Source organism: Hyaena hyaena, unplaced genomic scaffold (genome assembly GCF_003009895.1).
Source record: "Hyaena hyaena isolate Hyena2069 unplaced genomic scaffold, ASM300989v1 scaffold_840, whole genome shotgun sequence".
Taxonomy (NCBI): Eukaryota; Metazoa; Chordata; class Mammalia; order Carnivora; family Hyaenidae; genus Hyaena; species Hyaena hyaena.
The window spans coordinates 668867-696379 of NW_024081475.1; the positions used below are offsets into that span (position 1 = coordinate 668867).

The 27513-nt window shown below is 47.9% G+C and overlaps 2 protein-coding genes across 2 annotated transcripts in view; one reads left to right on the forward strand and one right to left on the reverse strand.

The window, feature by feature from the left end:
• The window catches only part of LOC120222126 (A-kinase anchor protein 17B), a 28601-nt gene extending 16893 nt beyond the window's left edge, over positions 1-11708 (forward strand). The window contains exons 3-6 of the mRNA XM_039219825.1: positions 1709-2478; positions 4144-4274; positions 6663-6897; positions 8788-11708. Of these exons, the coding sequence (XP_039075756.1) occupies positions 1726-2478; positions 4144-4274; positions 6663-6897; positions 8788-10428 (2760 nt within the window). The 5' untranslated portion in view covers positions 1709-1725 and the 3' untranslated portion in view covers positions 10429-11708. The remainder of the gene's footprint in view (positions 1-1708; positions 2479-4143; positions 4275-6662; positions 6898-8787) is intronic.
• A 5843-nt stretch (positions 11709-17551) lies between these two features.
• Positions 17552-25720, reverse strand: PGRMC1 (progesterone receptor membrane component 1). Its single transcript, XM_039219845.1, has 3 exons — positions 25309-25720; positions 21736-21891; positions 17552-18908 (listed from the first exon to the last, which is right to left on the reverse strand). The coding sequence occupies exons 1-3, from the start codon at positions 25634-25636 to the stop codon at positions 18805-18807; spliced, it is 588 nt and encodes a 195-aa protein (XP_039075776.1). The 5' UTR covers positions 25637-25720; the 3' UTR covers positions 17552-18804.
• Positions 25721-27513: the final 1793 nt, after the last annotated feature.

The following is a 27513-nucleotide window of genomic DNA, read 5'->3' on the forward strand; positions in this document are numbered from 1 at the left end:
TGATCTTATTCACCTTGGGGACAGCAGGCACTCATGTTTGGGGGGGGGGGTTTCGGTCAAGGGCAAATTCACTTGATCATTAGAGGAGGTTGTCTCTTCTGCATTTGAACTTAGAGTTCAGTTTAGTTCATGTCAATAGACTGGGGGCATATGAGTGGATATGTCCAGGTAAGACCTAGAAACCAGCCTGGACCAAGGATGCTAAATTAGGTGCATGTTCATGAATGTACTGTGGGTGTTTTACCCTTGCCTTCTTTCTGTAGCACCCCCAGCCAGGTTTTCTGGGATTTGACATTTGAGATCAATCATGCGATAGATTGGAGATTTGGAATCTTGGGGTCTCAAGGGATGGATGGGCAAGTTATTGGATTTTTCTGTATCTGTCTGAATTTCCCCATCTGTAAAACAGGCATGAAAATACTCACAGGTTGCTTCCTGAATCAAATGAGATAAAGCAACACTCTTTCCACTAATAAATAATCATCATAGCTTGTATTTATTGAGAACTTCCTGTGTGCCAGGCACTATTCTAAAGCTTTCACATGCACTCGCTCATTGAACCCTCTCAGAAGTCCTAGAATCTCTATTTTTCAGTGACGGAAACTGAAACACAGTACAGTTGGCCCTTGAACAACACAGATTTGAACTGTGCGTGTCCATTTATACATGATTTCTTTGCAAATAAATACAGTACAGCACTAGAAATGTATTTTCCCTTATGATCTTTTCTTTTCTTTTCTTTTCTTTTCTTTTCTTTTCTTTTCTTTTCTTTTCTTTTCTTTTCTTTTCTTTTCTTTTCTTTTCTTTTCAAGTTTATTTATTCACTCTTAGAGAATTCCAAGCAGGCTGCTCACTGTCAGCACAAAGCCTGATATGGGGCTCAAACTCCTGAACTGTGAGATCACGACTCGAACTGAAGTCAGACACTTAACCAACTGAGCTACCCAGATGCCCCTTCTTCTTTTTTTTTTTAAAGTAATCTCTACACCGAAGGTGGTGCTCGAACTCAGAATCCCGAGATCAAGAGTTGCATGCTCCAGGGGCACCTGGGTGGCTCAGTCAGTCCGACTTTGGCACAGGTCGTGATCTCACAGTCTGTGAGTTCCAGCCCCATGTCGGTCTCTGTGCTGACAGCTTGGAGCCTGGAACCTGCTTCGGATTCTGTGTTTCCCTCTCTCTCTGCCCCTCCCCTGCTCATACTCTGTGTCTCTTTGTCTCTCAAAAATAAATAAACCTAAAAAATAAAAAGTTGCACGCTCCACTGTCTGAGCCAGCCAGGCGCCCCCATTTTTTCCCCTTCCTTCTGATTTTCCTCTAGCTTACTTCATTGTAAGAATACACTACATTGTCCATATAACATGCAAAATATGTGTCACTCGATTGTTTCTGTTGTTGGGAAGGCTCTGGTTAACAGTAGGCTATTAGTGGTTGGGTTTTGGGGGAGCCAAATTATCCATGGAGTTTCAACCGCGTGAGGGTGAAGGGGGTTGGTGCCCCTCACTCCGGTATTGTTCAAGGGCCAACTGTATATGGAGACTTTGAAACCCTCTAAAACAGGAAACGAATGTAAGCTCTTGTCTTCATTCTCCCCAAAGTGCGCTTTCCTCTATCAATTGAACTGAAGTCCAGGAATGCTAGCAGCCTTCAAAGTCCAAATCAGTGTTTTGCTCCATCTGTATGAAAATGTTCTCTGTGTTCACCCTCTAAGGTTTCCAGGGGGCTACCATGACGGTCACCGTGGTGTATGATAACTCTGAGGCCACGGAGCTCTGTGCAGCTCAGCACCTCTACCTCAAGCCCATAGCAAAACTGATGATCAATGTATTGCTCCCAGAGACCTCAGAACCTATGAGGCCCTTCTCCAACTGGGAAGTTCTTGACCAGCTTAAGAGCCTAATTTGTCCTGATCAGTTCACCACGGTTCGGCTCTCCAAGAGCACCAAGGACTTCATCCGGTTCGAGGGTGAGGCCGAAACGCGAAGTTTGGTTCAGATCTTGAAGGCCAAGTTACATGGGAAGATCATCAAGCTAAACGGGTTGAAAACAGACTTAAAAGTAGTGGCTACAGACGCCCAGGGAGAGTGGGAACGCTTCCCCAGGGGAAAGGAGGCCTCACTGAGTGATGGCGCTGAAGAGCAGGACCAGGATAAGAGCCCCGACTCTATATATTTTGAAGGCTTGCCCTGCAAATGGTTTGCACCTAAAGGTTCCAGCGGGGAGAAGCCATGCGAAGAGATCCTCCGGGTGGTCTTTGAAAGCTTTGGGAAGATCAAGAACGTGGATATCCCTATGCTAGACCCCTACAGAGAAGTGATGACTGGTGGGAGCTTTGGGGGTTTCAGCTTCGGCTTGCAGACATTTGAGGCCTTTATACAGTACCAGGAGTCGACGGACTTTGTAAAAGCCATGGAGTCCCTTCGAGGTATGAAGCTAATGCTCAAAGGAGATGATGGGAAAGCTCTGGCCTGTAACATCAAGGTAAGAAGGAGCCAGAATTTCTCTCATTTCCCACTGTCCAGGTGGTCCTGAGCAAAAGCTGAAAGGAAGCATCTAGAATAAATTTCCTTAGTCCCCATCAGGCTCTGATTGACCGCTAATGTGGAGATTTGTGTGGTCACTGATAAATGGATGTGCAGGAATAAAAATAATCCTGATTTGAACATTTTTCTGCTAGCATGCATGCTGCCAGCAGGGGTTTTATAAAGAGACGGTTGTTATAATCCGGGGTTCTGCCCTAGCTTCTCGGCCCCGAAGAATTCCTCTGGCCCTTATGGAACTGTCTCGTATGCCTGTTCTATTTGGCACATTGCTGAGAGAGAGGGATGCATGCAGTTTGAAACCACAGGAGAGCAGTTTACTCCCTCTGTACGCTTGGGGCAACAGCTTACATTTTCAGGATGTTGGTCAGGTAAATTGCTGGGACATAACCTCAACAAACTTGGATCCTTTCCTTTCAAGATCATCCTGTCTGTCCAGTCATGCTGCCTCATCGATGTCTGCAATGCTTGGCCATTTTCTTGACCTCTTAATCCCGCAGAGGAAAAGATGCAGCTAAACCCTCCTTATTCTTTCAGTCAGTCTTGAACATGTGTGGACTTGCAGCTGAAGTAGCTTCCTGTGTACGATTATGTGTGTCTGTGTGATGTGTGAAACTACTTATGTTAAAATAGATCTTATTTATTTATTTATATATTTATTACTTTAGAGAGACTGTGCTCAAATGGGGGAGAAATGTTGCGGGTGGGAGGGAAAGAGTGAGAGAGAGAGAGAGAGAGAGAGAGAGAGAGAGAGAGAATCTTAAACAGGCTCCATGCTCAGTGCAGAGTCCAACATGGGGCTTGATCCCACAACCCTGGGATCATGACCAAAATCAAGAGTTGGAAGTTCAACCAATTGAGCCACCCAGGTGCTCCTAAAATACATCCTTTTGAATTAGAAGCTATTCAGGCAGACAAAAGATATAACACATACTATAGTGCCCAACCACGTACCCATTGCCCAGCTTAAGAAAGAAAACATCACCGGTGAGACGAGACACCATCCCCCTTCCTCCCCTCAAAGGTAGCCGTGATTGTGAATTTGGTGTTTATCATTCTTGTGTATATTTAAAGGGCTATTTCTGTCTCCTTTTATTTTTCAAGCAAATTTGTTTGTAGCACCTCGATCTGGCTTTTGCTTTGAGATTTGCAAAGTAGCTTAATAATCACTACAGTCTGACCTTGGTATCCCATTAGGTCAGTTTTCTTGCATCTTTGCTCCCCGCCCCTTCCCCCACCCCCACCCATTTTTTGACCATTTTTGTCCCTGGTGATTAAGAAAAATACATGAACTCAGTTGATCTTTATAACAAACCAGAGGTAATAGACTCACATCCCTCAGACCCTGTGCCCCAAATGACACTATGAGGCCATCTATAGCTATGTTAGAACTCCTCAAGGGTTCTGCCAAAGGAAATTCTGCAGGGCTGTTCGGCAGGTGACCACGAAGTAGCGGAACCATGTGGGTGCTGGGAGGCAGAGAGGGCATTTTGAGTTCATTGAGTTTTGAATGGTGATGTACATACCAGTTTCATCTCACTGGCCTGGGGCTTACCCAGCCAGCTGGCACACTTTTCTAATGAAACTCTGAATTGTTTGTGGGCAGGTTAAGTTTGATACAACCAAACATTTCAGCGAAGGAGCCATAAGGAGGAGAAATCAAGAAAGGCTAAAATTACAAGAACTAGAGGAAGAAAGGAAGAAAGAAAAGAGGAGAGACGAGGAAAAGGCTGCAAGGTAAGGAGTCCGACTTGAACAGAGAGGGTTTTCACTTCTGATGAGGGGATTTTTCCCTTTGGGTGAATAGGTAACATGGAGGTGAGGGGCAGCAGGGACTGGTGCAGAGATTGGACAGCTCTTTGGAAGCCTGTAGTCTTCCAACTGTGCTGGTACCAAAACAAAATGGCCAAACAGTGGAAAACAGGAAACTGAAAAAGAAAGTACTCAGGGGGAACAATTAAGGGCTAGATTAAGATATCTGGGAAGAAAGGATTTATAAAAGCGGGGGCAGGGGAGGGTATCAGGGGCTTTTATAATGAAAATCCTAGCCCACCAAATTAACAAATATACCAATTTACCCCAAATTTACCAAATTGTACCTTGCCTAACAATTTAAAATAAAAACAAATTCTTTATAGGATGGGAAGATTTTGTTCCATTAAATGGTCAGCAGTCAAACCAACCCATAGGCAGGAAAGCATGGATTTCTTGGCATTCTATTTCCTGCTGGCCTAAGGTCTTTCTGTGTATTTAAGGAGCCCCTGTGTTTATTTCTTTGAGCTTATCCTTGTCTTGAGTTTAGAGACTTGGGCCTAGAAAGGGCTATTGGATGGCCAAAGGTTTGCCAAGAGGGTACCAGTGGGCTGCAACTACAGGGTTCTCAAGACAAGCTGTACCCTTTGGCCCCTCCACTTGCATGTTTATTCTTGCAATCCTTCCTGTGAATTATAGCTGTTCAAGAAGGGAAATAGAGAGTATCCTTCCATGTACCTTTCACTGTTTTGGCTGGCAGGGTGATATGAGTTGATTGAGATCATGTCTGTGAAACTTGGCCAGAAATTGAGCCCAGTCAAGGCAACTATTGCCCCAAATTTCCAGGTTAAACATGCAGTTTATTTATTTAATGTTTTTATTTATTTCTGAGAGAGAGAGAGAGAGAGAGAGAGAGAGAGAGAGAGACAGCGTGAACAGGGGAGGGTCAGAGAGAGAAGGAGACACAGAATTCAAAACAGGCTCCAGGCTCTGAGCTAGCTGTCAGCACAGAGCCCGACGCGGGGCTCGAACCCATGAACCGTGAGATCATGACCTGAGCCAAAGTTGGACGCTTAACCTACTGAGCCACGCAGGCGCCCCTAAACATGCAGTTTAGATAATCCTCCAGCTTTTGGCTAAGTCCTCACCCAGGTAATCATCCCTTCTTTCCCTTTCCCCACGTTTCCATAAGGGCCTAACCAAAACAGTTTGGTTTTTCAGAGAACAGCTGTAAACAAAGCCGATATTCTTCTCCTTCTTTCTTTTAAGTTTATTTATTTATTTTGAGAGAGAGAGAGAGAACACAAGCAGGGAAGGGGCAGAGAGGAGAGACAGAATCCCAAGCAGGGTCCGTGTCATCAGTGCAGAGGCTGGCGTGGGGCTTAAACTCACGAACTGTGAGGTCATGACCTGAGCTGAGATCAGGAGTCAGATGCTTACCCAACTGAGCCATCCAGGAGCCCCTAAGTCCGTATTTTTCTAAGCCAGTATGTTTTTATGATAGTGTACTGTGGTAAGTACCAGTTCTCACCCGTAAGATTTTCTGACTGCTTTGACTTTCCTTTATAAGCCGGTGTGAAGCCAACTCCATGGAAGGTTTTGATCTCAAGAGAAATGAATCTTGGGGTGCCTGGGTGGCTCAGTCAGTTGGGCATCTGATTTCAGCTCCAGTGATGATCTCACAGTCTGTGAGTTTGAGCTTTGTGTCGGGCTCTGTGCTGACAGCTCAGAGCCTGGAACCTGCTTTGGATTCTGTGTCTCCCTCTACCTCCCCTCCATTTTCTCTCTCTCTTTCTCTCTCAAAAATAAGTAAACATTTTAAAAATTTCAAAAAAGAGAGAGAAATGAAATCACTGTGACAGCTGGATCCACAAGCTGGACTGCTTATGGTTGGAGAAAGTGGGGACTTCTAGAAGCCCCTCCTTTGAATTCTGTAGCCTTCCTTATGTACACTGTCTCTTGTACAGCTTCTAACTGACCAGCTCAATTTTGTGTCCTTCTGCTTTGACTGATGCAAATGGGGTCTTTTTAAAGTGTATTTATTTATTTTGAGAGAGAGAGCAGGGGAAGGGTAGGGAGAGAGGAGGAAAGAGACTTCCAAGTGCTGTCAGCACAGAGCCCCAATGCAGGGTTTTGAACTCATGAACCACAGGATCATGACCTGAGCCGGAATCGAGAGTCAAGATGCTTAATCGACAGAGCCACCCAGGCGCCCCGCCGTGGTGTCTTATCCCCTAAGTTGTCAGTGTCTGTTCCAGTGACTCCTGGAGACCTAAATGATCCGTCCTCCCCGGGCAGTGGGGAAGGAGCCGGAAAGGAGAGCAAATGCCTAATAAATACTTTCTGAATGACTGAATCTTCATCATTGTCCAGGAAAAGAAAAGAGGAGGAGAGGAGAGCCCAGGCAAAGAGGAGGAAGGCCAGGGTCAGGCGGCGGGCCCTGAAGGAAAGAGACAGCCACCGGCGAAGGAAACCGAAGGAGCCAGCCAGAGCCGACGCTGCCTGTGAGCCTGAGTCTTTGGAAGAGTGGGAGGAGAGGAAGCGCCTGCTGGCTCGGAGGAGGGGGGAGGCCCTTCGGTTGCTACGAGTCCTCTTGAGGAAAATTGCAGTAAGGCTCTTTCTCAATCAGTGTTCGCTTTTGGTAGGTACTGACCTTTCCAAGGCACGCTTCTACCCTGAAGCAGTGGCCTATTTAAAATCGACTGCGTGGAAGGCTCTTTGCCTTCCCTGGGATTCGTTTTCAATAGGCTGATCTCCAGCAGCCTGCTGGCGGGTTTACGAAAGGGGTACCCGAGTTGTCCGAAGCGCTTGTGTCTCACCCCGACTGTGGCGTACACACACACACACACACACTTTGTGTTCCTGAGCTCCAGGACGCTCTGACCTGAGCCGTATAGCTAGTGTAGCTACTCCCCCGAGTGTTTCATGGGTGGAAGAGAAGGCATCAGGGGCTGGGCTGGTGGCCTTCCGTTAGCTTGTCCAGTCATCTGCAACAGGGTGGGATGGGAAGGGAGAGCCTTGAACAGAGACCTTGGGGTAGCAAGGTCATGTTAGTCTAGTCTTAAACTATTTGCTGAGGAATTTCTCACGTCACAGAGCAGTGGTGGTGTTTGGAGAGATTCCGTTTTGGAGTTTTGGGTTTTTTTTGTTTTGTTTTGTTTTTTGTTTTTGTTTTTTGATTTTTGGGTTTTGTTTTTGCCTCATTTTACTGACCTAAAGATAACCGGACTCCACAGATATCCTAGAGTAAAGGCCAGAAAGGTCCCCAAATTATTAATTTAAAAATGCATATTCAGTGTTTTTATTTTATTATTTAAAAAGAATTTTTTTTTGAGAGAGAGAAAGAGAGAGAGGGAGAGCAGGAGAGGAGCAGAGAGATAGGGAGACGGAAGATCCAAAGCAGGCTCCTCGCTGACAGCCAAGAGCCCCGTGTGGGGCTCCAACTCACAAACTGTGAGATCATGACCTGTGCCCAAGTCGGGCGCTCAACCCACTGAGTCCCCCAGGCGCCCCTTCGGTGTTTTTAAATATGAAGAGTAAATGGCATCAGGACCAGACAGAGTTCCTTTGACGGGGATGTGCATTCCCAGCCTTCCCCTCGCTAGTGTGGACAGCCAACCTCAGGGACATCAAGATCATAAATATCTCAGATGCACGTTTCTCATCAGGCTAGCTGAACCTTTTAATTTACCTTCCTGATCTCTGGGGGTGACTCCTTTTTAAGGATTTACCTCTTTAAATGTGTGTGGTGCCTAATTCTCGGCCCCATTGATACCTCACACTGATCTTGTGTGGCCCTCAGGTTCGGATCCCAGGTAACGGGTAGGCACTGTCCCTACCCATGCGAGCTGTCAGTGAGGGCACAGTACATGCTCTCCCTGCAGGGAGGGGCCAGTGGGCAGCGCCTTTCACCTGCCCTTTGGTTGTGCAGAGCAGAGGGCACAGACAGAACCATCGTCAAGGCCATGTTTTCTACATGTCATCTTGCTTCTGACTGAAGCAGGTGAGAGGGGACAGCTCAGGGACACCTTCCCCTACAGTCCATGGGAAGAGGCTGGAATGAAAAACAAAAAGGCGGTTCATCTTTTCAGCCAGTCGATTCCCTTTTAGACACACCTTTCACCCCTCAGTCTCTTCTTGTTCTAGGATTTTCTGGGAAGGCTGTAGAGCATTTCTTCTTCCTCTTACTATCCCCAGCCCCTAGTGTAAGACCTGGGACAGTAAATACTCACCAGTTTGTAAACAAATAAAGAGAAGGGTCATGCACGTGCTCCGAAGGTACATGAATTATTGCGTACAGACCTAGTAAAAGCAGTTCGCAGTAGCCCGAGACACTTAATTTGTACCTCTTCCTTTCTCGGGGTGATGTTGTTCCTAAACTAGATCCATCTTACAGCTTAGAAAGCACTTCAGAACCACGCCAGAAAGTCCACTCTTCTTAGAAATTTTTAAGCTGTTATAGTTTTCATGTGAGATTTTTAACCCTTTTTCTTTAAAGGAATCGACACAGTTTAACCCACAGGGGGTAGACGATCCAAGCCCCAGAGTGAACCGTACTCCAGGGAGCACATTGGAAACTCTGAAGGAAGAAGAGTTAAACAGCCAGTATCTTCAGAATCAGGAAGAAATGTCGAAACATCAGGTTGCCAAGTCACACCATAAACGAAAACAAAAAATGAAGAAAAGAAGTAGGTCTCACTTACATAAATCTTCCCACCACCTCAGGAGAAAAAAAATAAGATCTTCAGCTAGAAAAAAGAGAGCTAGAAAAGCACTGGGCAATGGATACGATGACATTTTGGTCTCTGACCAGAATTCTTTTCGGAATGCAACAATGCAAGGTCAGCGTCTTGAGAAAGAAGACTGCCACAGTTCTCATAAATCCAATTCTTCCAGATTATCTGAGCGAAGGCAGGGCAGGAAACAGAAGATCTGTGAAACAGATGAGTTCATTGATTACCTGTTAAACTACCATCAAATTCTAGACTATGACCGTATCTGCCTACAAGCAAGTGATGCCTCAAACACGGGTGAGTGGCAAAGGGCTGTCCACACTAAGGGAAATGGATTTCAAGTCACTTTGAGAAAACGTAAGCATCACTCTGCCAGTTTGAGCCCAGTGCAAAACCTGGCAACGAGAGAACAGGCTCAAGAAGACAATGGCTTGTCAGCGCTTTGTACTCAGGATCCTGAGCATAAACCACAAAAGAGAGGAAGAGTGGATTATGCCAAAGAATGTAGCACGGAGTTAACAAATCACTGCCAGGACACCGCCAGTGAAGCTGGTGATCACCTGTCCCCAACTGATGGAAAGAGCCATCTGTCGGAAGAGATTAATGCTTGCCAGGTCAGAGATTCCAGATCCACAAGTCAAGGCCAGGCTTCCTCACCCAACAAGTCAGCAGACTTAGAAATAGAGTTGACCGATTTCTTAGAGGAAATTAGTAGTGATTCTGAATGCTTCAGTGAAATCCTTAGCACAAACAAAGAAGACAAAGAGAAACCTGTGACCACATACAAGAGCTCCCCAGAAAAAAGATCTCTTGATGCTAATGAAATCACCACTAGTGATCAAGAACTTAGGTCAAGTCCGCAGACCTGGTATTCAGAGTGGAACCATGATGGGGAGGAAAGCTACTCCAAATACAAGCTTTGGAAACTGGCCAAGAGGTCCAAGTATGAACTGACATGTTCATGGCTTGAAAATGCAAACAGTTTCATGAGAGATGAGAACGACAGCAAACAGAATGAAATGCTAGCCCCCAAATACTTGTTTGATAAAGGCTACTACCGTGGGTCCAGTCCCAGAGATCTATTAGACGACATGACCAGAAAGAGGAGGAGGTTCGACGATAGTACATTCGACCAGAACGTGAAGTATAGGCCCTCTCATGTGCCAACAGCATCATCAAACAGCACTAATGTTTTCTATTTGGGGGATTTCCCCCAAAGAAGAGAGATCCCCTGGAGGCCAGAATACAACCAGGAGGTGAGAAGTTTCAAAAGACATGAGAATTTTAATGATTTCATGCTGAATTCTGATAAATATTATATTAGAGAGAACAATCAGGAGCCCATGGACTATGGAAGCTATTTACGAACCAGCTACACTAGTCCTCTGTATTTTCAAATGTTTTGAAGGTCTCTTAGTTCAGAAAACACCCTCATTCACGGTAAACAAATTGCAAGAAAAAGATTTAAAACCAAATATAGTGATGTAGTTAGCAACTGCAGAGCAAGAGAGCAACACTTAAAAGTTTGAGCAAGGTCAAATGCAAAAACCTTTTCTCTCTTGCCAAAGTATAAAGCATAAATGACTGCCGGTGTGTTGGCAAACTTTAGAAATAAAAAAAAAATCCAGATTCTGAAGGTTGGTAAAACAATGTGCCCACAAAACTTCTTGATCCAAGGACAGACATTTCTACAGTTCAGCTGTGACTTTAATTTGGTACCAGTGAGGGAACAAATGAACAGTGGGAGGAGTTGAGGTGGCCCTCCGTGGCTCTTTAGCTGTTCTAACATCATCATTTAGTGTCATTTATCTTCAAAACGGACAACAGTGAATGAAATAAGATCTTTTTACACATTCTTGGACTTGGTCACAAACACCACGTGCAGCAGCGGAACTCTCCTGACTTTGATCTAGAAATAACTTATAGGGAACAGAAGGGATGACAGCTAGAACATACCACAGACTCGTTCGTGACATTGGAAGGTTTCGTGGCCACCCACCAGAGGGAAATGAATCTTCTAAATATGTTCATAGTACTCAAAGAGTTGTCCTTTTAGAAACAAAATTTGGAAGAAGAAACTAAAAGGGGCTCAGATTGTCCTTTGAGGCTTAAACGGATGGTGGAGCATTTGCAGAGTTTTGTTCTTGTTGTTGTTTTTGAAGAACCCCATGTCATTCCATCCTAGAAAAGCAAGAGAACTGAAGTAAAAGAACCAGTGGGATTTGCAAAAGGAAATGCGGAATGATCCTGGGGCACCGATACCAGCACCTTGGGAAGATAGGACATGGCAGTATTTCGTTTCAGGTTATGTAATCCTCTCACTCAGGGTTGGGTGACATCAGTTTGTAAAAAGCCACTGACTATCCCCAAACCTACTTTTGATAACACATTAACAAGTGCCTCCCCAATCCTCAATAACGCCGTGGAGTTAGGAGTCAGGGGCAAAGCCCTAGTTTTCTAGCTGGGGGAAAACAGTATGTGTGAAGGATTTGTAAACTCGTAACATAAGCAGTTTATCTTTTTACCTACTGGTTTTGGACTTCTTGACTATGTTTTTAAATTGAGATATTTTATAGATTCATAAAGACTTACATCTTAATGCAGTGCATGTTCTATTAAAAGCTCGGCTGATTCATTCCGCCTTATATAGGATGTAGGACCTCAGGGGCAGTAGATGACCTTCCCACGCCGCCGCCCCCCCCCCCCCCCCCCCCCCCCCCCCCCCCCCCCCCCCCCCCCCCCCCCCCCCCCCCCCCCCCCCCCCCCCCCCCCCCCCCCCCCNCCCCCCCCCCCCCCCCCCCCCCCCCCCCCCCCCCGCCCCGACAAAGCCGTACCTGACTTGGCAGTTGAAGACATCAATGAGATCAGACTGGCTGTAGGGGGAAAGGGTGGTTTTCATTCACAAAAGTAGTGGAAGGCAACATTGTCCTATGACATGATTCATTCCAGTCTTAACTTGATATTCTGTGGAAAAGTACCAGCTGGCAGAAGCAAGGTAGAACGCCAGTCAGGGTGGTTGCCCTGAGCGACGAGGCACTTTGCGTGCTCATAACCACCTGATCTCTAAAGGGGCCACAAGGCCTTCTGATTTACCGCAAGTAAGAACCACACGTTGTTTCGCTGGTCTCCTCTCCTCACAGTGAAGACAGCTATGATAGCGCGTGCAAAAGTTGAAAAGTGAATGTAATACAACGGATTGTGTTTGTTATGAATGAAATGACAACCAACGAGGGACTTGTTGGCTCTCTCGTGTCCAGTCCCAGTTTCAACCTAGTGACTCTGCCGTTTAAAACTAGGTTTGGTTTGTCCAGTCTGAAGACTCGTTCCAGGGTGAGTGCCTTTTCTCCTCGGTGACTATTCACGTTCAAAGTACTGTTGTCCAGAGTAGCCTTTGAAAGTGCTGAGAGCTTGTATTTTACCGGACAGCTTTTGGGAATGAGGTGTTTTTGTCCTCTAGTGAGACCAGGCTCTGCCTCCTTCCTTTCTCATGCCCCGTGCCACCCAAACCAAGAACACTGTGGGTCCGTAATGGGAAGCAGTTATGGTTGTTTTGAAAGCAAATCTTCATTTCTGCGGTCATCGGATAATTTTTCTTTGCAGAGATTCTTGGGCATGAAGACAATTTGCTGTTCAGTTACCAGGCATAAAAGATACATCACAGGATACAGCATGTGCAATTTTTTTTCTTTTTTCTTTTTTCTTTTTTTTTGGTAGAATAGAACTGGTGCTAAGTCACTTCCATAGAATATTTTTGTCTGGCTTTGTTTGTTTGTTAAATACCATCCTGGGACCTCGTTAGCAAAAATACCGGTTTCATGTTTACTTTCTGTACAACCTTTGGTTTTTATAGGTCTTGTAGTAATGCGTTTTAGATTTAAATAAACCTCGTGTGTATGTGTGTTTGTGTGTGTAGGCCTTAAGTGAGGAAGAGATCAATTTATCCTGTACTTTCCAATGGAGTAGATGGCGGAGTAAGGAATGAAATAAAACCGAAAATATTGTGATCCCTTTCTATTAGTTCTGTTAGTTCCTCTAGTTATTCTTTGCTGGGCTTTCGTTTCCGTGGTGCAGACGTTTTCTCTCACATCTTTTTTTCCATGTCTTAGTAAAAAGGGCCTGAACTTTAAATTTTGTCTTTTTAAATAGCCGTCTTCATGTTTTCCCCTCACATATGCTACTGATAGTGCTTTAAGAAAACGAAAAAAAAAAATCCGTCAATGTATGTTTGTTCCATTTGTTTGAATTTCTCAGGTAGAAAGCCATGTAACCTGGTAATTTTGAAAGTAAGAACCAAATAAATGCATTTTTTTGTGTGTTGCAAGGCTGTCTAGAATGTTAACTTTTAAAACAGTGCGAATAATTCCACTGGGACGGGGGTGCACTTCTACCTGTAGGGTGTCGCTGTGCACTACTGTTGCTGACCCTCATTTGCATTGTTAAAGAAGTTATACGTATTTAATTTTCAGATATATTAAAAATAAAATGGTCATAGTGATTACCTACGGTCTTCTGTTCATTTACCGTGTGCATTGGCTGGGATGTCACATACCTACAATGTTTTCTTTGAAAATCTACATGTCCAGTTTTTTTGTGTGTGTGTTTTTAAGCTTTATTTATTTATGTAAGTAATCTCTACACCCGGCATGGAGGCTTCAACTCATGAGCCTGAGATCAAGAATTGTGAGCTCTTTAGACTGGGCCAGCTGGGCACCACCCCTATATATGTCTAGTTTTAATACTGATTTTTTTTAAATATTTTTTTAAATTTATTTCTAGGAGAGAGAGACAGCATGAGCAGGGGAGGGTCAGAGAGAGAGGGAGATACAGACTCTGAAATAGGCTCCAGGCTCTGAGCTGGCAGTCAGCACAGAGCCCGATGCGGGGCTCCAACCCACGAACCGCGAGATCATGACCTAAGCGAAAGTTGGACACTTAACTGACTAAGCCACCCAGGTGCCCCTTAATACTGATTCTATGTGGAGGGTGCCTGGCTGGCTCAGTCTGTTGAGCGCCCGACTTCTGTTCAGGTTGTGATCTCACAGTTCTTGGATTCAAGCCCTGTGTCCAGCTCTGTGCTGACAGCTCGGAGCCTGGAGCCTGCTTAGAATTCTGTGTCTCTGTCTCTCTCTGCCTCTCCTCCCCCTCCTACCCCGCTCTGTCTCTCTCTCTCTCAAAAGTAAACATTAAAAAGAAATGATAGGGGCACCTGGGTGGCTCAGGTGGTTAGGCAACCGACTTCGGCTCAGGTCATGATTTTGTGGTTTGTGGGTTTGAGCCCTGCATCAGCCTCTGCCGACAGCTCAGAGCCTGGAGCCTGCTTCGGATTCTGTCTCCTTTTCTCACTCTAACCTTCCCCCTCCCCTACTCCTGCTCTGTCTCTATGTCTCTCTCAAAAATAAACCTTAAAATAAAGAAATAAATTATAAAAAAGCCCTTAAAAATATATTGCTTCTATGCAATTTTTCCTTTTATGATGCTGATGTGTGGGAACCGTGTCAGGGTTCAGGCAACCGAAGATCACAGTTTGGTCTTCAGTTTGGATGTGTTGAAATAATAGCATCTGGACTTAATCCTATCCTCCCTTCAGCAAAGGTTTTATCAATAATCTTCGAAGGTGGCAAAACGGACTCCGTGGCATTTTGTCGCACCCTGTCAGCACGTGGTGGCAGCATTCAAGTTCTACAAGTTCTACCAAGTGTGGGTGTGGGGCGGGGGCGTTTAGGGGCTTCACTGCTCAGTCTTTGACCCTTCAGGAGTCACCTCTATTTTCACATGAAGCGTACGGCCGCCGCCTCCCAGTGCGCTGTGGCAAAGGCTGACTGTACCTTAGTACAATCTGGTTACTTGACAGCTGAAAGGGTCCTTTGGGGGGGGGGGGGCGGGCAAAGAGCTCTCGCTCTGAAACCGCGAGGGCTGTCCGGATGCTCCTTCTGGGTCTAGGATTAGTCTGTTTGGCCCTCCGAGGTGCTGTGACTGACTGTGTCGTTATGTAGAGAAGCCACAGATATGGGGAGGTACAGAAGACACGGAGAAAACGCTTAGGGCCGGGAGATGCTTGTCCTGAGAACACAGGGCCTCTGCAGGGGCTGCATAAAAGCAGAACACAGATGTTCACCCCCCCCCCACACACACACTGGCCTGGTGCCTATACCCACCACGCCCCCCATCTTAAATGGCACCTTTTACATAACATGGTTTCTGAATATGCTAGCTCGATTTGAGTTTTTAGACCGAAGTCCTGCCTTCTAGTAATATCCTTTTACATGTAATCCATACAATGTTGATTTCATTCTAAATGGCAGGGAACTGGCCTATTTGAGATTGAAGCTTTAACAGGGCTCTGGATGTTTTCCTCTTGGCATCAGACAAACCCGTTTAACTTACAAAAACGAGTAGCCTAATCCTCGCGTCTGAAAGATTTCAGGCTGCAAGGTGGCCCAATTTCGCTCTCCCACCCCTTCCCAGAAAGAAGCACACAAGGTAATAGGGTGCCTGGCACAAAACAGGCAACTGGAATATTAGTTGCACGAAACCTAGTGGGGTGGGGGGCAGGGGGGGAAGAGCTTATTTAAAAACAAAAGACATAGGGGCACTTGGGTGGCTCAGTTGATTAAGCAACGGGACTCTTGATCTTGGCTCAGGTCATGATCAACCAGTTTGAGTTCAAGTCCTGCACTGGACTCTGTGCTGATGGCACGGAGCCTGGTTGGGGTCCTCTCTCCCTCTCTGTCCCCACTCCCAAAATAAATAAAAACTTAAAAAAGACAGAAATGGTTTGGTAACAAAAACTGGAAAGCTGCAAGCCCTCTGGGCCAGGGAGTAGATCCCTTGTAAGAAAACTCTGCCAATTTTAGCGTCAAAATGGCAAAACACTAGTATTAGTAGGTTGCATTTATGCAACCAACTGCATATGCAAATCTGGTATTTTTTTTAAAAAGTTTTTTGTCAAGTTGGTTTCCATACAACACACAGTGCTCATCCCCGCAAGTGCCCTCCTCCATGCCCATCACCCCTTTTCCTCTCTCCCCCACCCCCATCAGCCCTCAGTTTGTTCTCAGTATTCAAGAGTCTCTCATGGTTTGCCTCCCTCCCTCTCCCCAACTATTTTTCCCCTTCTTCTCCCCCACGGTCCTCCATTAAGCTGCTCCTAATCCACCTATACCTGCAAATATATGGTATCTGTCCTTCTCTGCCTGAGTTATTTCATTCAGCATTAACACCCTCGAATCCATGCTGCTACACATGGCCAGATTTCATTCTTTCTCATTGCCATGTAGTATTCTATTGTATAGATAAACCACATCTTCTTGATCCATTCGTCCGTGGATGGACACTTAGGCTCTTTCCATGTTTTGGCTATTTTTGAGAGTGCTGCTATGAACGTTGGGGTACATGTGCTCCTGTGCATCAGCACTCCTGCATCCCTTGGGTAAATTCCTAGCAGTGCTATTTGTGGGTCATAGGAGAGTTCTAGTGTTAATTTTTTCAGGAACCTCTACACTGTTTTCCAGAGGGGCTGCAACCAGTCTACATTCCCACCAACAGTGTATTCCTCATCAGCATCTATACTCTCCTGATTTGTTCATTTTAGCCACTCTGACCGGCATGAGATGGTTATCTCAGCAAATCTGACCTTTTGATAGGTGAATTCACATAGCTACCATGTAAGAATTCCTGAATACCTTTCCTGATCAGATGATCTCTGGAAACAGAACCAACCGTGCCTTGGCACTTGGTTAACGACCTCAGTAAAGTTACCCCTTAAAAACCCTGCTATGGACCTCAAGGCAGAGGTCTGCCTTGGAGTTTAGAAAAGTTCTGAGGCAGAATTTGACAAGTCACAAAAATAAATTCACTAACTTTTAAGGAAATGTCCGTTTGTACATTGGAATTAAAGCAGTTGAGCTACTCTCAATTCACTGCTTTTTTAGGTTTATTTTTAATGTTTATTTTTGAGAGAGCGAGAGAGAAAGCATGAGAAGCATGAGTGGAGGGGGGGCAGAGAGAGAGGGAGACACAGAATCCGAAGCAGGCTCCAGGCTCCAAGATGTCAGCACAGAGCCCGGTGTGGGGCTCAAAGTCAAACTCAGCTGAAGTCGGGCGCTTAACCTACTGAGCCTCTGGAAGTTTATTTCTATTTGAGAGAAGAGAGAGAAAGAGAGCAAGCCGGGCAGGGGCGGAGAGAGAGGCAGAAAGAATCCCAAGCAGGCTCTGCACTGTCAATGCAGAGCCCAAGGCAAGCCTCGAACTCATGAACCACAAGACCATGAACTGAGCCGAATCAAGAGTCAGACGCTTAACCGACTGAGTCGCCCAGGTGCTCCTCAATTCACTATTTCTTCACAAGACAAGCTGGTGTTTGGTTTGTGGTGCAAGGCTCTGGAGTTTTGGCCTTTTATTGGTTTCTTTTTGAATACACGCACACCCCTCGGTGGGGGGGGGGACACTGAGTATTAAGCTAAAGGATAATGACTGAATCTGATTTCTTTGGCTAAGGTTTAAAAAAGAAAATGAAAACCCACCACGCTATACTGGGTAAAACCATTTTATTAACTGGGTAAAACCATTTTACGAACTGACCAAAGCACTTCATTTTTGTTTTTTGATTTGAGGTAAAACCATTAAACACGGTTCACGAGAAAATACAAGTACTATTCAACTACACTTACAAGGGGTCGAAACCTCACTAGTTGTTCATATAATACTTTTACGAATTCATACAACTGTACAGTCTACTTAAGCTAAGTTCACGGTTAACCGAGAGACCAATATCGAAGACCTAGACACTTGCCCGCCTACTCTCGCAGCGGCTAGTTTTGTCGGGACAGAAGAATGACGGTGACCTTAACGAATAGATTTTGAAAGCCGCTTGGCTGTGGTGATGTAGACTTTCTTCGTCTCTCAGAGGTGTGTGTCTCGGGGGGGCAAACACCTGTTGGTGCCCGGCATGCCCCCTCTCTCGCAGCAAACTTGGGTCTGATGACCATCATCCCACCGTGAACATGGGGATAGGCAGGACGGGCCCTACATTTTCACCGATCTAGGTTTTCAGGCAAGCCGGCTGAATTCTTCCAAAGCTTTCCTTTGAATGCTCAGATCCTACTTGAAGCCTCACTGAACACTGAGTGTTAGCGGGGGGCAGCCCTGAGCATCCAGAGGACAGAAACGCGTGACGCGGTCTCGAAACACAGTGAATAGATTTTTCCCAACTGAGCCCAGCTTTGAGATTTCAATTGTTTGTGTTTTTTCTCTGTTAATGGACAGCTCTCTTGAATTGATACCAGAGGCTTTGGAATACTGCAGATTTGCTGTAGAGGTAGATAAAACAGAAATCGTGCAGCTAAGTCAATTGAGAAAGGAGGGATTTGCTATCCTGAGAACACCAGGACCAAGTTGATCCTCTGCTCCCGGCTGCTGGAAGGATTCTGCACATGTGACATCTTTACCTGCTCGGGCGGGGAGGGGATACCAGAGTCTTGCCTGTCTCTTTCAGGAAAAGCCACTTTACAGGGGGCCTGTACTAACTACGGGGAGAAGGGAACGGTAATGACATCTGCATGACTGCGCTGCTGTTCACGGTCTGGACTGGCGACACACAGAGCCTCGTGCACTCGGGAGACAGGGGTTAACTGGATCAGTGCCACCAGTGATGTTAATTACAAAAACTTGCGGCAAGTTCGAAACTTTCCTAAATAGTTGAAATCACCACGTTTTAAAGACAGACTGGAATGTTACAAATGATTCTGCAAAATACAAAAATAGATATGCTTCCGCTGGATGCGCTAGTCGTTCTTCCGAGTGCTCTCATCTTTTGGTTCTTCCTCATCGGAGTACACGGTGGGCTCCTCACCCTCCTTCAGCAGCTTGCCCACGTGATGATACTTGACTGGAGGCAGAGAAGAGAAAACACAAACGGTCACACTCTCGGGCCTTCCCAAGACCCGCTGCTCCCCGCCTGCAAATATTCAGTGGAGGCCCACTCCGTGCGGCGATGCACTGGGCTTCTGGAAGGCGTCAGGTAGAAAGGTCTTACGCCACAGCCCTTGGCGACCGGGAATGAAGAGTTTTGTTCAGAAGGGACACAGAAGGGGTGGCAGTGCGGGGCGAGGAGCGTGCACAAGTGGGAGAGCAAGGACTACTAGGAGCGGCATTGAAGGTTTATGGCCAAAGAACGGCCCGGGAAACCGGCGCTTCGGCAGACCAGGCAGAGGACAGCAAGAAGCCTCGGCGCAGGGTGCCCAGGGGGCCAGCGGGCAGATCAGTACGTGAGGAAACAAGGGCCAGGAGCAGGGTGTCCGTGGGAATGGAAAGGGAAGGACGTGAGCTCCTTTGTTTTTTTGTTTTTTTTAATGTTTTATTTATTTCTGAGAGAGAGAGAGAGAGAGACAGCGTGAGCAGGGGAGGGTCAGAGAGAGAGGGAGACACAGAATCCGAAGCAGGCTCCAGGCTCTGAGCTAGCTGCCAGCACAGAGCCCGACGCAGGGCTCGAACCCACGAACTGGGAGATCATGACCTGAGCCGAAGTTGGACGCTGAACCAACTGAGCCACCCAGGCGCCCCGGATGTGAGCTCCTTTGAAGGAAAACTGGAAATAAGAGTTAATGAAGTCCAAACCGGAGCATCATGGACCCAACTGGGGACTCTGGCAAGGGAGCCCCTCTGGGGGGCGGGGGCACGTGACGGGAGATCTACAAGGGCTGGAGGAGTGAAGTTAACACTGGCAAGAAGCAGGTCCCTGGAGACCCCCGGGAAGGGAAGCCCTGTGGGGCTGTGCGGACGGGAAGCGCATTGCAGGGAGGAAGGAGGTATGCGGACGGAGGAAATGAAGCGGTGCTTAGGGACGAGCACTTCTCAGATGGGTGACGGTGAAGGGGAGGAATGAGGACTCTAGTAGGTGGAGGAAAAGCAGGAGTCAGTGTTCTTTCCCAACACAAGGGGAAAGCTATGCATTGTTAAAAGCAAGGGACTAAGGAGGCGAGGGAGCGCTGGAGATGTTGGAGAAAAGAGATGTAAGCGTGCAAACCAGACCGCAAAAGGCAGGAGGAAGGATCAGGGCCACACTGGGTGCATTCTTGAGGCCAAGCTAATGAGGGGTTAATCCTATGGGTGCCAGAGGCCCAGAGGGCCGAGTCTCCTCTTTCTGAACGTGGAGTAACCATCCTGTCTAACCAGGTAGCCAGACCTCCTTTGTGTGAAATAATCACCGGGAACAATTGGAACTTCCCTATTTGAACATGTAAAGGTCCCTAGGGTGCCCGCGATTGCATAAGACAAATAAAGGCGGGGGGGGGGGGCTCCCAAGAAACCTGCTTTAAGGGGATCCCACACTAGTTTGGAAAGGAGCTCAAGGGTCACAACAGAATTTGGGGGGGTTCTTAGTGGAAGGGGAAAAAGTTTTTACAGCCTTTACCTCCTTGGTGAAGGCAAGCCCTAGAAGACAGAGCTCTGTAAGTAATAAGTTAAAACTCACTGGTTTCATATAGAAGAATCTATCTTTACAAAGGCATCCTTAGGATACAAGAAAAATCAGGGACTATGTTAGATAGCCAGATCATGTTTTCAAAAAGACTTGTCCCTAGACCTGAAAGCTATATCTATCTTGTCTGCCTGAGATTCACATCTGAGGTAGACCCAGAGCTGGCTAATAATTAACCCAGAACTCTGAAGTCCGCATTATTTAAAAATAAAAAAAAAAAGGTTGGATTTAACCAAAAGAGTCAGTAATATTTATGGCTATAGAGAACAGCAAATAGAAAACGACATTTTAAAATAAAAAATCTTCGGGGGCGCCTGGGTGGCTCTGTCAGTTAAGCGTCTGACTTCAGCCCAGGGCATGATCTCAAGGTTCATGAGTTCGAGCCCTGCGTCAGATTCTGTGTCTCCCTCTCTCTCTGCTCCTCCTCTGCTCGTGCTCTGTCTGTCTCTCAAAAAACTATAAACATTAAAAAAGAAAATGAAATAAAAAATCTTAAAGCCATGGTCACAGTCTTTATATCCTGTTTCCAAGCTGGGAAAGGTTAGTCAAATTGTGAGCAGGGCAATGTTGCTAACGTGAGCAACACTTCGGTTTGATGAGACCTGATTCCTCAATTCTCGAAATTTGAACTTAACCCCTGCCCTTCCTCTCCCCCCCTGCCCCCCCCCCACAAAGACCTCAGCCAGCAGCATAAGCCAGGAAACAAGTGTCTCCTTTTTCCTTTCTTTTTAAAAATGCAGACACCATTGTTGCAGGGCAGATTATAAGCATCATTTGTAGATAAGGCCTATAGTCAGGCTCAGTGAGAGTCAAAGACAAGCTGTTTTGTTGAACACAAGTCTCCCATTCTTCAACAGAGATGTGGGCTGCTTTTAAACAGCCAGCCTTGCTAGTGAGGGCTTCTGAAACCCCTCTCTGTAGCCTACATGGCCATGATCCTTTCCCTTGCACGCCAAGTACCAAAGCCTAGTTACTGTGGGATCTATACAAACCCGTCAAAAACTTAACAGAAACTCAAGTTTCCATAGTGAGCTAGCTAAAAATTGGACGCAATCGCAGCAGGTGACTCAGCACTGCTGCAATTACTTCAAGCCATGAATTTGATCCGTCCAAGGTTCAGGAGCCTATCAACGTGCTCCCCCCAGTTTCAGGCTGCTTAGTAATAACTACTGTGCCGCTGTGAATCCCATTACCAGTAGAAATTTGATCCAGGCGCAATTAAAAAAAAAATGCTTACAAGTGAACTGAGAGTCCCAGTCACTCAGGGTCTCCTGCTGGGCGGGAGTGAGGTCAGAAAGGTCGTCATAATCGTCCTTCAGTGCTTCCTTATCCAGGCAGAAGGTAGCAAGGCCCCGGGACGCGTCTCTTCCGGCGAAGACCCCATACGGTCCCTCTTAAAACACAAAACCAAATCAAAGACCAGTTCTTTGTTAGACGGTCAATCCTCTCTGTGACTCATACACAGAAAACAGCTTCCTTACCCAGCAGCACAGAAAGCCCCCTTCTGCAGTATCGAATTCCATTTGGAAACCCTAAGTGACATCTGATGCTCTCTTTATCACATGGTGGCTACCGAAGGACCCGCTGTCCTCAAACTTTCACAAATCGGTGTGTTATATATACATCATCATCCATTTCCTGTGATTTTCAAACAGCTAATGAGAAAGCCACGAATGATTATCTCCTAGGGCGGGACGCGGTGGTGGTGGTGGTGGTGGTTGGAAATCATCTAAGATAATACTGAGCCCACGGGTCAGAATTCAACTCTGGGACAGAGCCTACCTCTGTTTTAGGCGCTAGGGCTATAGCAGTGAAAGTTACGGTTTCTTAAGGTAATAAATATGAAGGCATAAATGAAAACGTTTCCTTATAAAATGTATTCTAATCTGTTTTTAGGGACTCCAAAGTAGCTTATGGCGATCTCTGGTTGTGAGACTGTATTAAACATTAAATGTGTGGTGTCTGCAAGAGAAATCATTTTATGAGTATCAGTGGTTCTGAAATCTCTCCTCAGGTTACATAATCTACACTGTCAATAACGAAGAGAGAGCACAGAGATCACCTCTGTCACTCTGGTGAGCTTGAAGATAAGACTCAGAATCCTTAGATCTTCATGGGGAAAAAAAAAGACTGAATTGATATCCCAATATATGAAACATTAAGATGCTATTATAAAGCATATTATACTGAACTTTTGTCTAAGAGAGCGGTGAATCATTTTGTAGGTACTTCAAGTGGGTGTTTAGACCTACTTAAATATTGCACAAGTACATGAAAAGAACCCAGTGTACTTTAAACCGTGTGCTGTTTCCCCACAGTAGACTGGGTAGCAACTCTTGACATTAAAACGTTTGTCAGTAACCACGAGGCCAAGTATGATAACAGATCCAGTTTCAATATGCCCTGGTCGCTGGAAAGTGCAATCCACAAGGAATTTGTTTACTTTTTACAAATGAGACAAAATTTATGATCAACTTTCAAGTGCAAATGAGGTTCTAAAGAAAACTGGTTGTTTGCCATCCCACTAAGGAAAGAAAAAAACAACAAACCCATCACACGATTTTCACATTACACATTTCAGTTTTCACACAGTATACACACACACAGTTATACACACACACACACGTTTCTAGTGGACATGGTAGCATCTAGTACTTGAAAATAGGCCAACTGTTCTGGTTTGGACCTTGCTACTTCAGAGATTATCGTCACCAAATACTTCAAAATGGTCCAAGGGGAGGAATATATTCACCAGAATGTTCTTTCCTAGAATATAAACTCCATGAGCAGACACTTTGTGTCTGTTTTGCTCACTGCTGTATTCCCAGTACCCACAAAGGTGCCATGCGTAGAAGAAAAACGGACACTGGAATGACTCATTTTTAGGAATCCTTTATAACATGGATTATCACTTGCACGTGATGTCACACATTCATGGGCTCAGGGATGACACTGCAGGGTAGAGACTTAGGAAGATCTCCCAATGGGCCATCCTCAGCATTTTTCAGAGGGACAACGAAGGCCCAGAGAGAACAATGCTTCCTGCCAGGGCACACAGCTGGCCAGTAATCCAAATGGGATTAGAACTCAGGTCGCCTGACTCCCAGTTTTATGTGTCTGCGCACCGGCCTACATTTCTCTCAATGACTTTGCAAATTACGATCCTATGACGATGCCCCGCGCACTGTGTTGGACTACTTGACGGTGTAGCTCAGTACTAAGGGGTATTCACCTGATTATGTTTCTTGGTAACACCTCTAGGTGTGCCAGTGTAAGTGGTGACAATTAAGGTGTGGTTTCAAATTCCCTTGACAGTTACACGGCCTACAGAAAGTAGGTCTTCTGAATCTGCCACAAGGAAAAACTGCCAAGGGGCTGAGTTCCTCAAGAACTTTCCCACATCTGATTTTGATTAGTTGGACTGGGCGACTAAAACAAAGCAGGAGTGGAGTTGACGGGAATCCCGGGTATGTGTGGGCGACTCCAGACCCCTTCCCTCTCTCCAGACCAGCCAGGAAGGACAGTCTTCTCAATCTGGACACACTTCCTGAGCTCTCTGGTTTTAGGAGTCCACATTAAAGGAGCTAAAACCTCTCCCTCCTCTCCAAATATTCTACACGGATCGACTTTCCCGACCCGGCCGCTTCTCAAGGGCGCCTGTTGACATGCAGATTGCTGGACCTCCCCAACAGAGACTCCTCCACGGTGGCGGTGATTAAGCCGGGCATCTGTGTTGTTCCTCCAGCGCATCAGGTGATCCTGATCCACCAGCAGGCTTAGAAAGCCTCATCTCTAAGGCCCCTCGGGCTTGCCCTCCTCCAAGGGCTCTGCAGTCAGCCACCCTCATTTCCCCTCCGGTTGGCTTTTCCTGAAATCCCCACACCCAGCAGCCCTCGCAGCCCTACCCCTTTTGTTTCCCAGGATCCTCCCACTTCTCTCTCCCTCCATTTTTAATTTTTTTTTTGGGGGGGGGGCTTCTAGTGCTTTCTCTCCCGCTATAGACCGAAAGGCTATACTGCCTTCTCATCTCGCCCCATTCCCATTATACGCTCCGTTCGGCCTCATTTCGCCCTCCAGCAGCACCCCCCCACCCCCACGGAGCCTCAGCGTTCACCTTCCAGCGTTTTGGTCGGCCACACGCGGCGCGCGCACACACATACCAAACACATGCCACACACATACCTGACACATGCCACATTCCAAGCGCGCGCGCGCGCACACACACACGCCTGGCGAGTCACGGACACGGGATACGCACACACAAGTCAGCCGCCAGCATGCCCGCGGCTTCGAGCCGCCGCCAGTCCCACCTCCGCGCCCCATCTCCCGCACCTTCACGATACACCGCGGCCGCTCCCGGCGGCGGCGGCGGCGGCCTCCGCATCTCCTCCGACGCTGGACCTCCCCCTCCCCCTGGCTTCCCTCGAGACACCTTTGTTTCTCTTCTCCAGCCCGACACTGCCCCTCCTTCCCAAAAGCCCCAAACCCCATGCCCTCGAAGCTCCTCGAACACTGCGTTCGGCGGTGCCCCCTTTCCGGCTTGGCGATCGTGCCCGCCGCCCGGCACCCCCCCCCACCCCGCCCGAGCGCTCCAGCCTTCTCCCTCCACCCCCACCCCAGCGCCGGCGGCGTCCCCCAGCCGCCGCGGCCCTCCTAGAGCGCCCCTTGCCCACTGCCACTGGCAGCCGCCCCGCCACGACCGCCATTCCTCCCCTCGGGGGCCCCTCGCTCCCCTTCGCCTCGCCCGGACCCAGCCTCGGGCCGGGGCCCCTTCTTTTGTCTCCGCGTCCCCTAGGGCGGCTGCCGTTACCGGGCCCGTAGAACTTGCGGCCTTTGGTCACGTCGAACACCTTGCCGTTGATGGCCATGAGTATGCGCGGGTCCTGGACGCCGTCGAAGCGCCGCAGCTCGGCAGGGGTGAAGTCGCGCCGCTTAAGGCGGGGCAGCGGGGGCGGCTCGTCGTCGTCGCTGTCGCCGCTGGTCGCCGGCTGGTCCCCGCGCACGATCTTGTACAGCAGGAAGACGCAGAGGCCGAGCAGCAGCAGGTTGAGCGGCGACGTGAAAATCTCGTGCAGCAGCCCGCCACCCTCCAGCTCGCTCGGCTCAGCGCCGGCCGCCGCCACATCCTCGGCAGCCATGATCTCTGGAGCAAAGGTTGGGCCGGGCTAGGGAGGGCTCCGGAACTCGCTGCTTTCTCCTCCCTCTCTGCGAGCTTGTGGCGCGCGCGGAGCCGCCGACAAGGACTAGCCGGCGGAGGGGGCGGGGCGGGGCCTGGGCGGGGCCTGGGCGGGCGGAGCCTCCAGGCCCCGCCTCCCCCGTGGCCGCCCCGGCGCCGCGCCCCGCCCCGCTCGGGCCCCCCACCTGGCCTCTGGGCCGTCGCTCCCCTCCCCCAGCCGGATCCCGCCTACCCTGGCGCCGCGGGACCTGCCCTCCCTCTCCCCGCCTCCCCGCCTCCGCCCTACCTGCGAGGCCCCGGCCCCGGCCTCACGCCATCCTCCCGCCATCCCCTAGCCAAGCGCGACGCAGCGCGCAGCTCTCCTCCGCACTGTCGCTTGCTCCTTGAGCCGCGACCCGATCCGAGAGCCTCGGCTTTGCAGAGCCCTGGCAGAGGCCCCCTCCGCCACCTGATGCGCGCCGCGCACGGCTCCATTTCTCCTGCTTTCAGGCTGCTCCCCCGCCTTCCATTCCGAAGCCTCGCCTTTCCTCGCCCATCCCCCTGGGACCGCGGGGCTCTCTTGGGGGACAGGAAGGAAACTCTCTCCTCCAGCTCCCTTTTCCACCTTGGAGGCCCAGACTACCCATCTCCACCTTGGGAACCCCCTCTGACTCTCCTCCGCGACCCTCCTCCAATCCTCCCCGCCAGAGGCTGTGGCGTGGACACCCCCGGGGGAGCTCCAGTCAGTGCACCGGCCCCTGTCCCACAACCCTCCCGATATCTGGGGAGACAGGTCGGCTCGCCGGATTTACGTTGGGTTCATTCTCGACAATCATAGATTTGCTCAGTCCCAGAACATCGGCAAGCAACCCTCTGTGGTTAACGCGCTTTTGGGGGGGGGGGGCGCTCAGAATAATGACCAAAGTTTCATTGTTGGCAGCGTTCTTTGATTTGAAGTCGGCCGAGCTACCCTTGGCAGTCGCCATAACCCTGTGCTGTATCCCAGACGAAAGCGGGAGTTTGGAAAGATCTCGGGTTTGGTCCCTTCCTTTCCTAGGTATTTCCGCCGGCCAGTGCTGGGCTAACCGTCGTCTGCGCTGGAGCAGGCCTTACGGAGGAAGGGCTGTCTATACCCTTTAGAATCCTAACCTGGCTGCCCTCTTTACTATCACCGGCGGGGCGGGGAGGGGGGGGCGGAAGAAAGGATCGAAGAGAAGGGGGGAAATAATTAAAACCAAGCCCTGCACACATCTGCAGCCCAGAGCAGTACTTTTCCATCAAGAGCTCATGCACGTAATTTACTCCCCCTCTGAACACGCCAGAGATTTGAGAGAATTGGCTTCCTACCCCAGAATTCTAAACATTTCTGGCACAAACTGCTTCCATCCCTGCCCCCACCCCATCTTCTTAAATCATTTAAAAGCACATATGAGCGAAATAATCCTTAAATCGGGCCCACATACATTTTTTTTCACAGACCTAAATTTAGGGTTAGCTGAAATGGCCCTTTCAGATCTTTCCTCAAACCTCTTAGATTTAATCAAGGCGAAACAGGCTCAAACCGAGGGCACAAGGCTGTACTTAGGCTCTAATTATCTTTCGTTTAAAAAAATCTACGGCCAAGATATTTTTAAACACGAACAAACTTGTGAAAAATATTTTCATTTACATCTAATGTCAGAGACAGGGCTAGTGTCTTGTAAGAGCTCGTTTTAATTGATAAGAAAATCCATAAGATGTTAGTCAAGAAATGGGCAAAAATGGAAAAGGGGGTCCACACAAGGGTGGGGTACCAATGGTGAGGAAGCATATGGAAAATGTTTAGTCTCGGGGCGCCTGGGTGGCTCAGTTGATTAAGCG

Coding starts and splice junctions, on each gene's coding strand:
- PGRMC1 (XM_039219845.1), bottom strand. CDS start 25,636: ATGGCTGCCGAGGATGTGGCGGCGGCCGGCGCTGAGCCGAGCGAGCTG. Junction 21,892..25,308: donor CCGCAAGTTCTACGGGCCCG/GTAACGGCAGCC, acceptor TTGTGTTTTAAG/AGGGACCGTATGGGGTCTTC. Junction 18,909..21,735: donor CTGGGACTCTCAGTTCACTT/GTAAGCATTTTT, acceptor CTCTGCCTCCAG/TCAAGTATCATCACGTGGGC.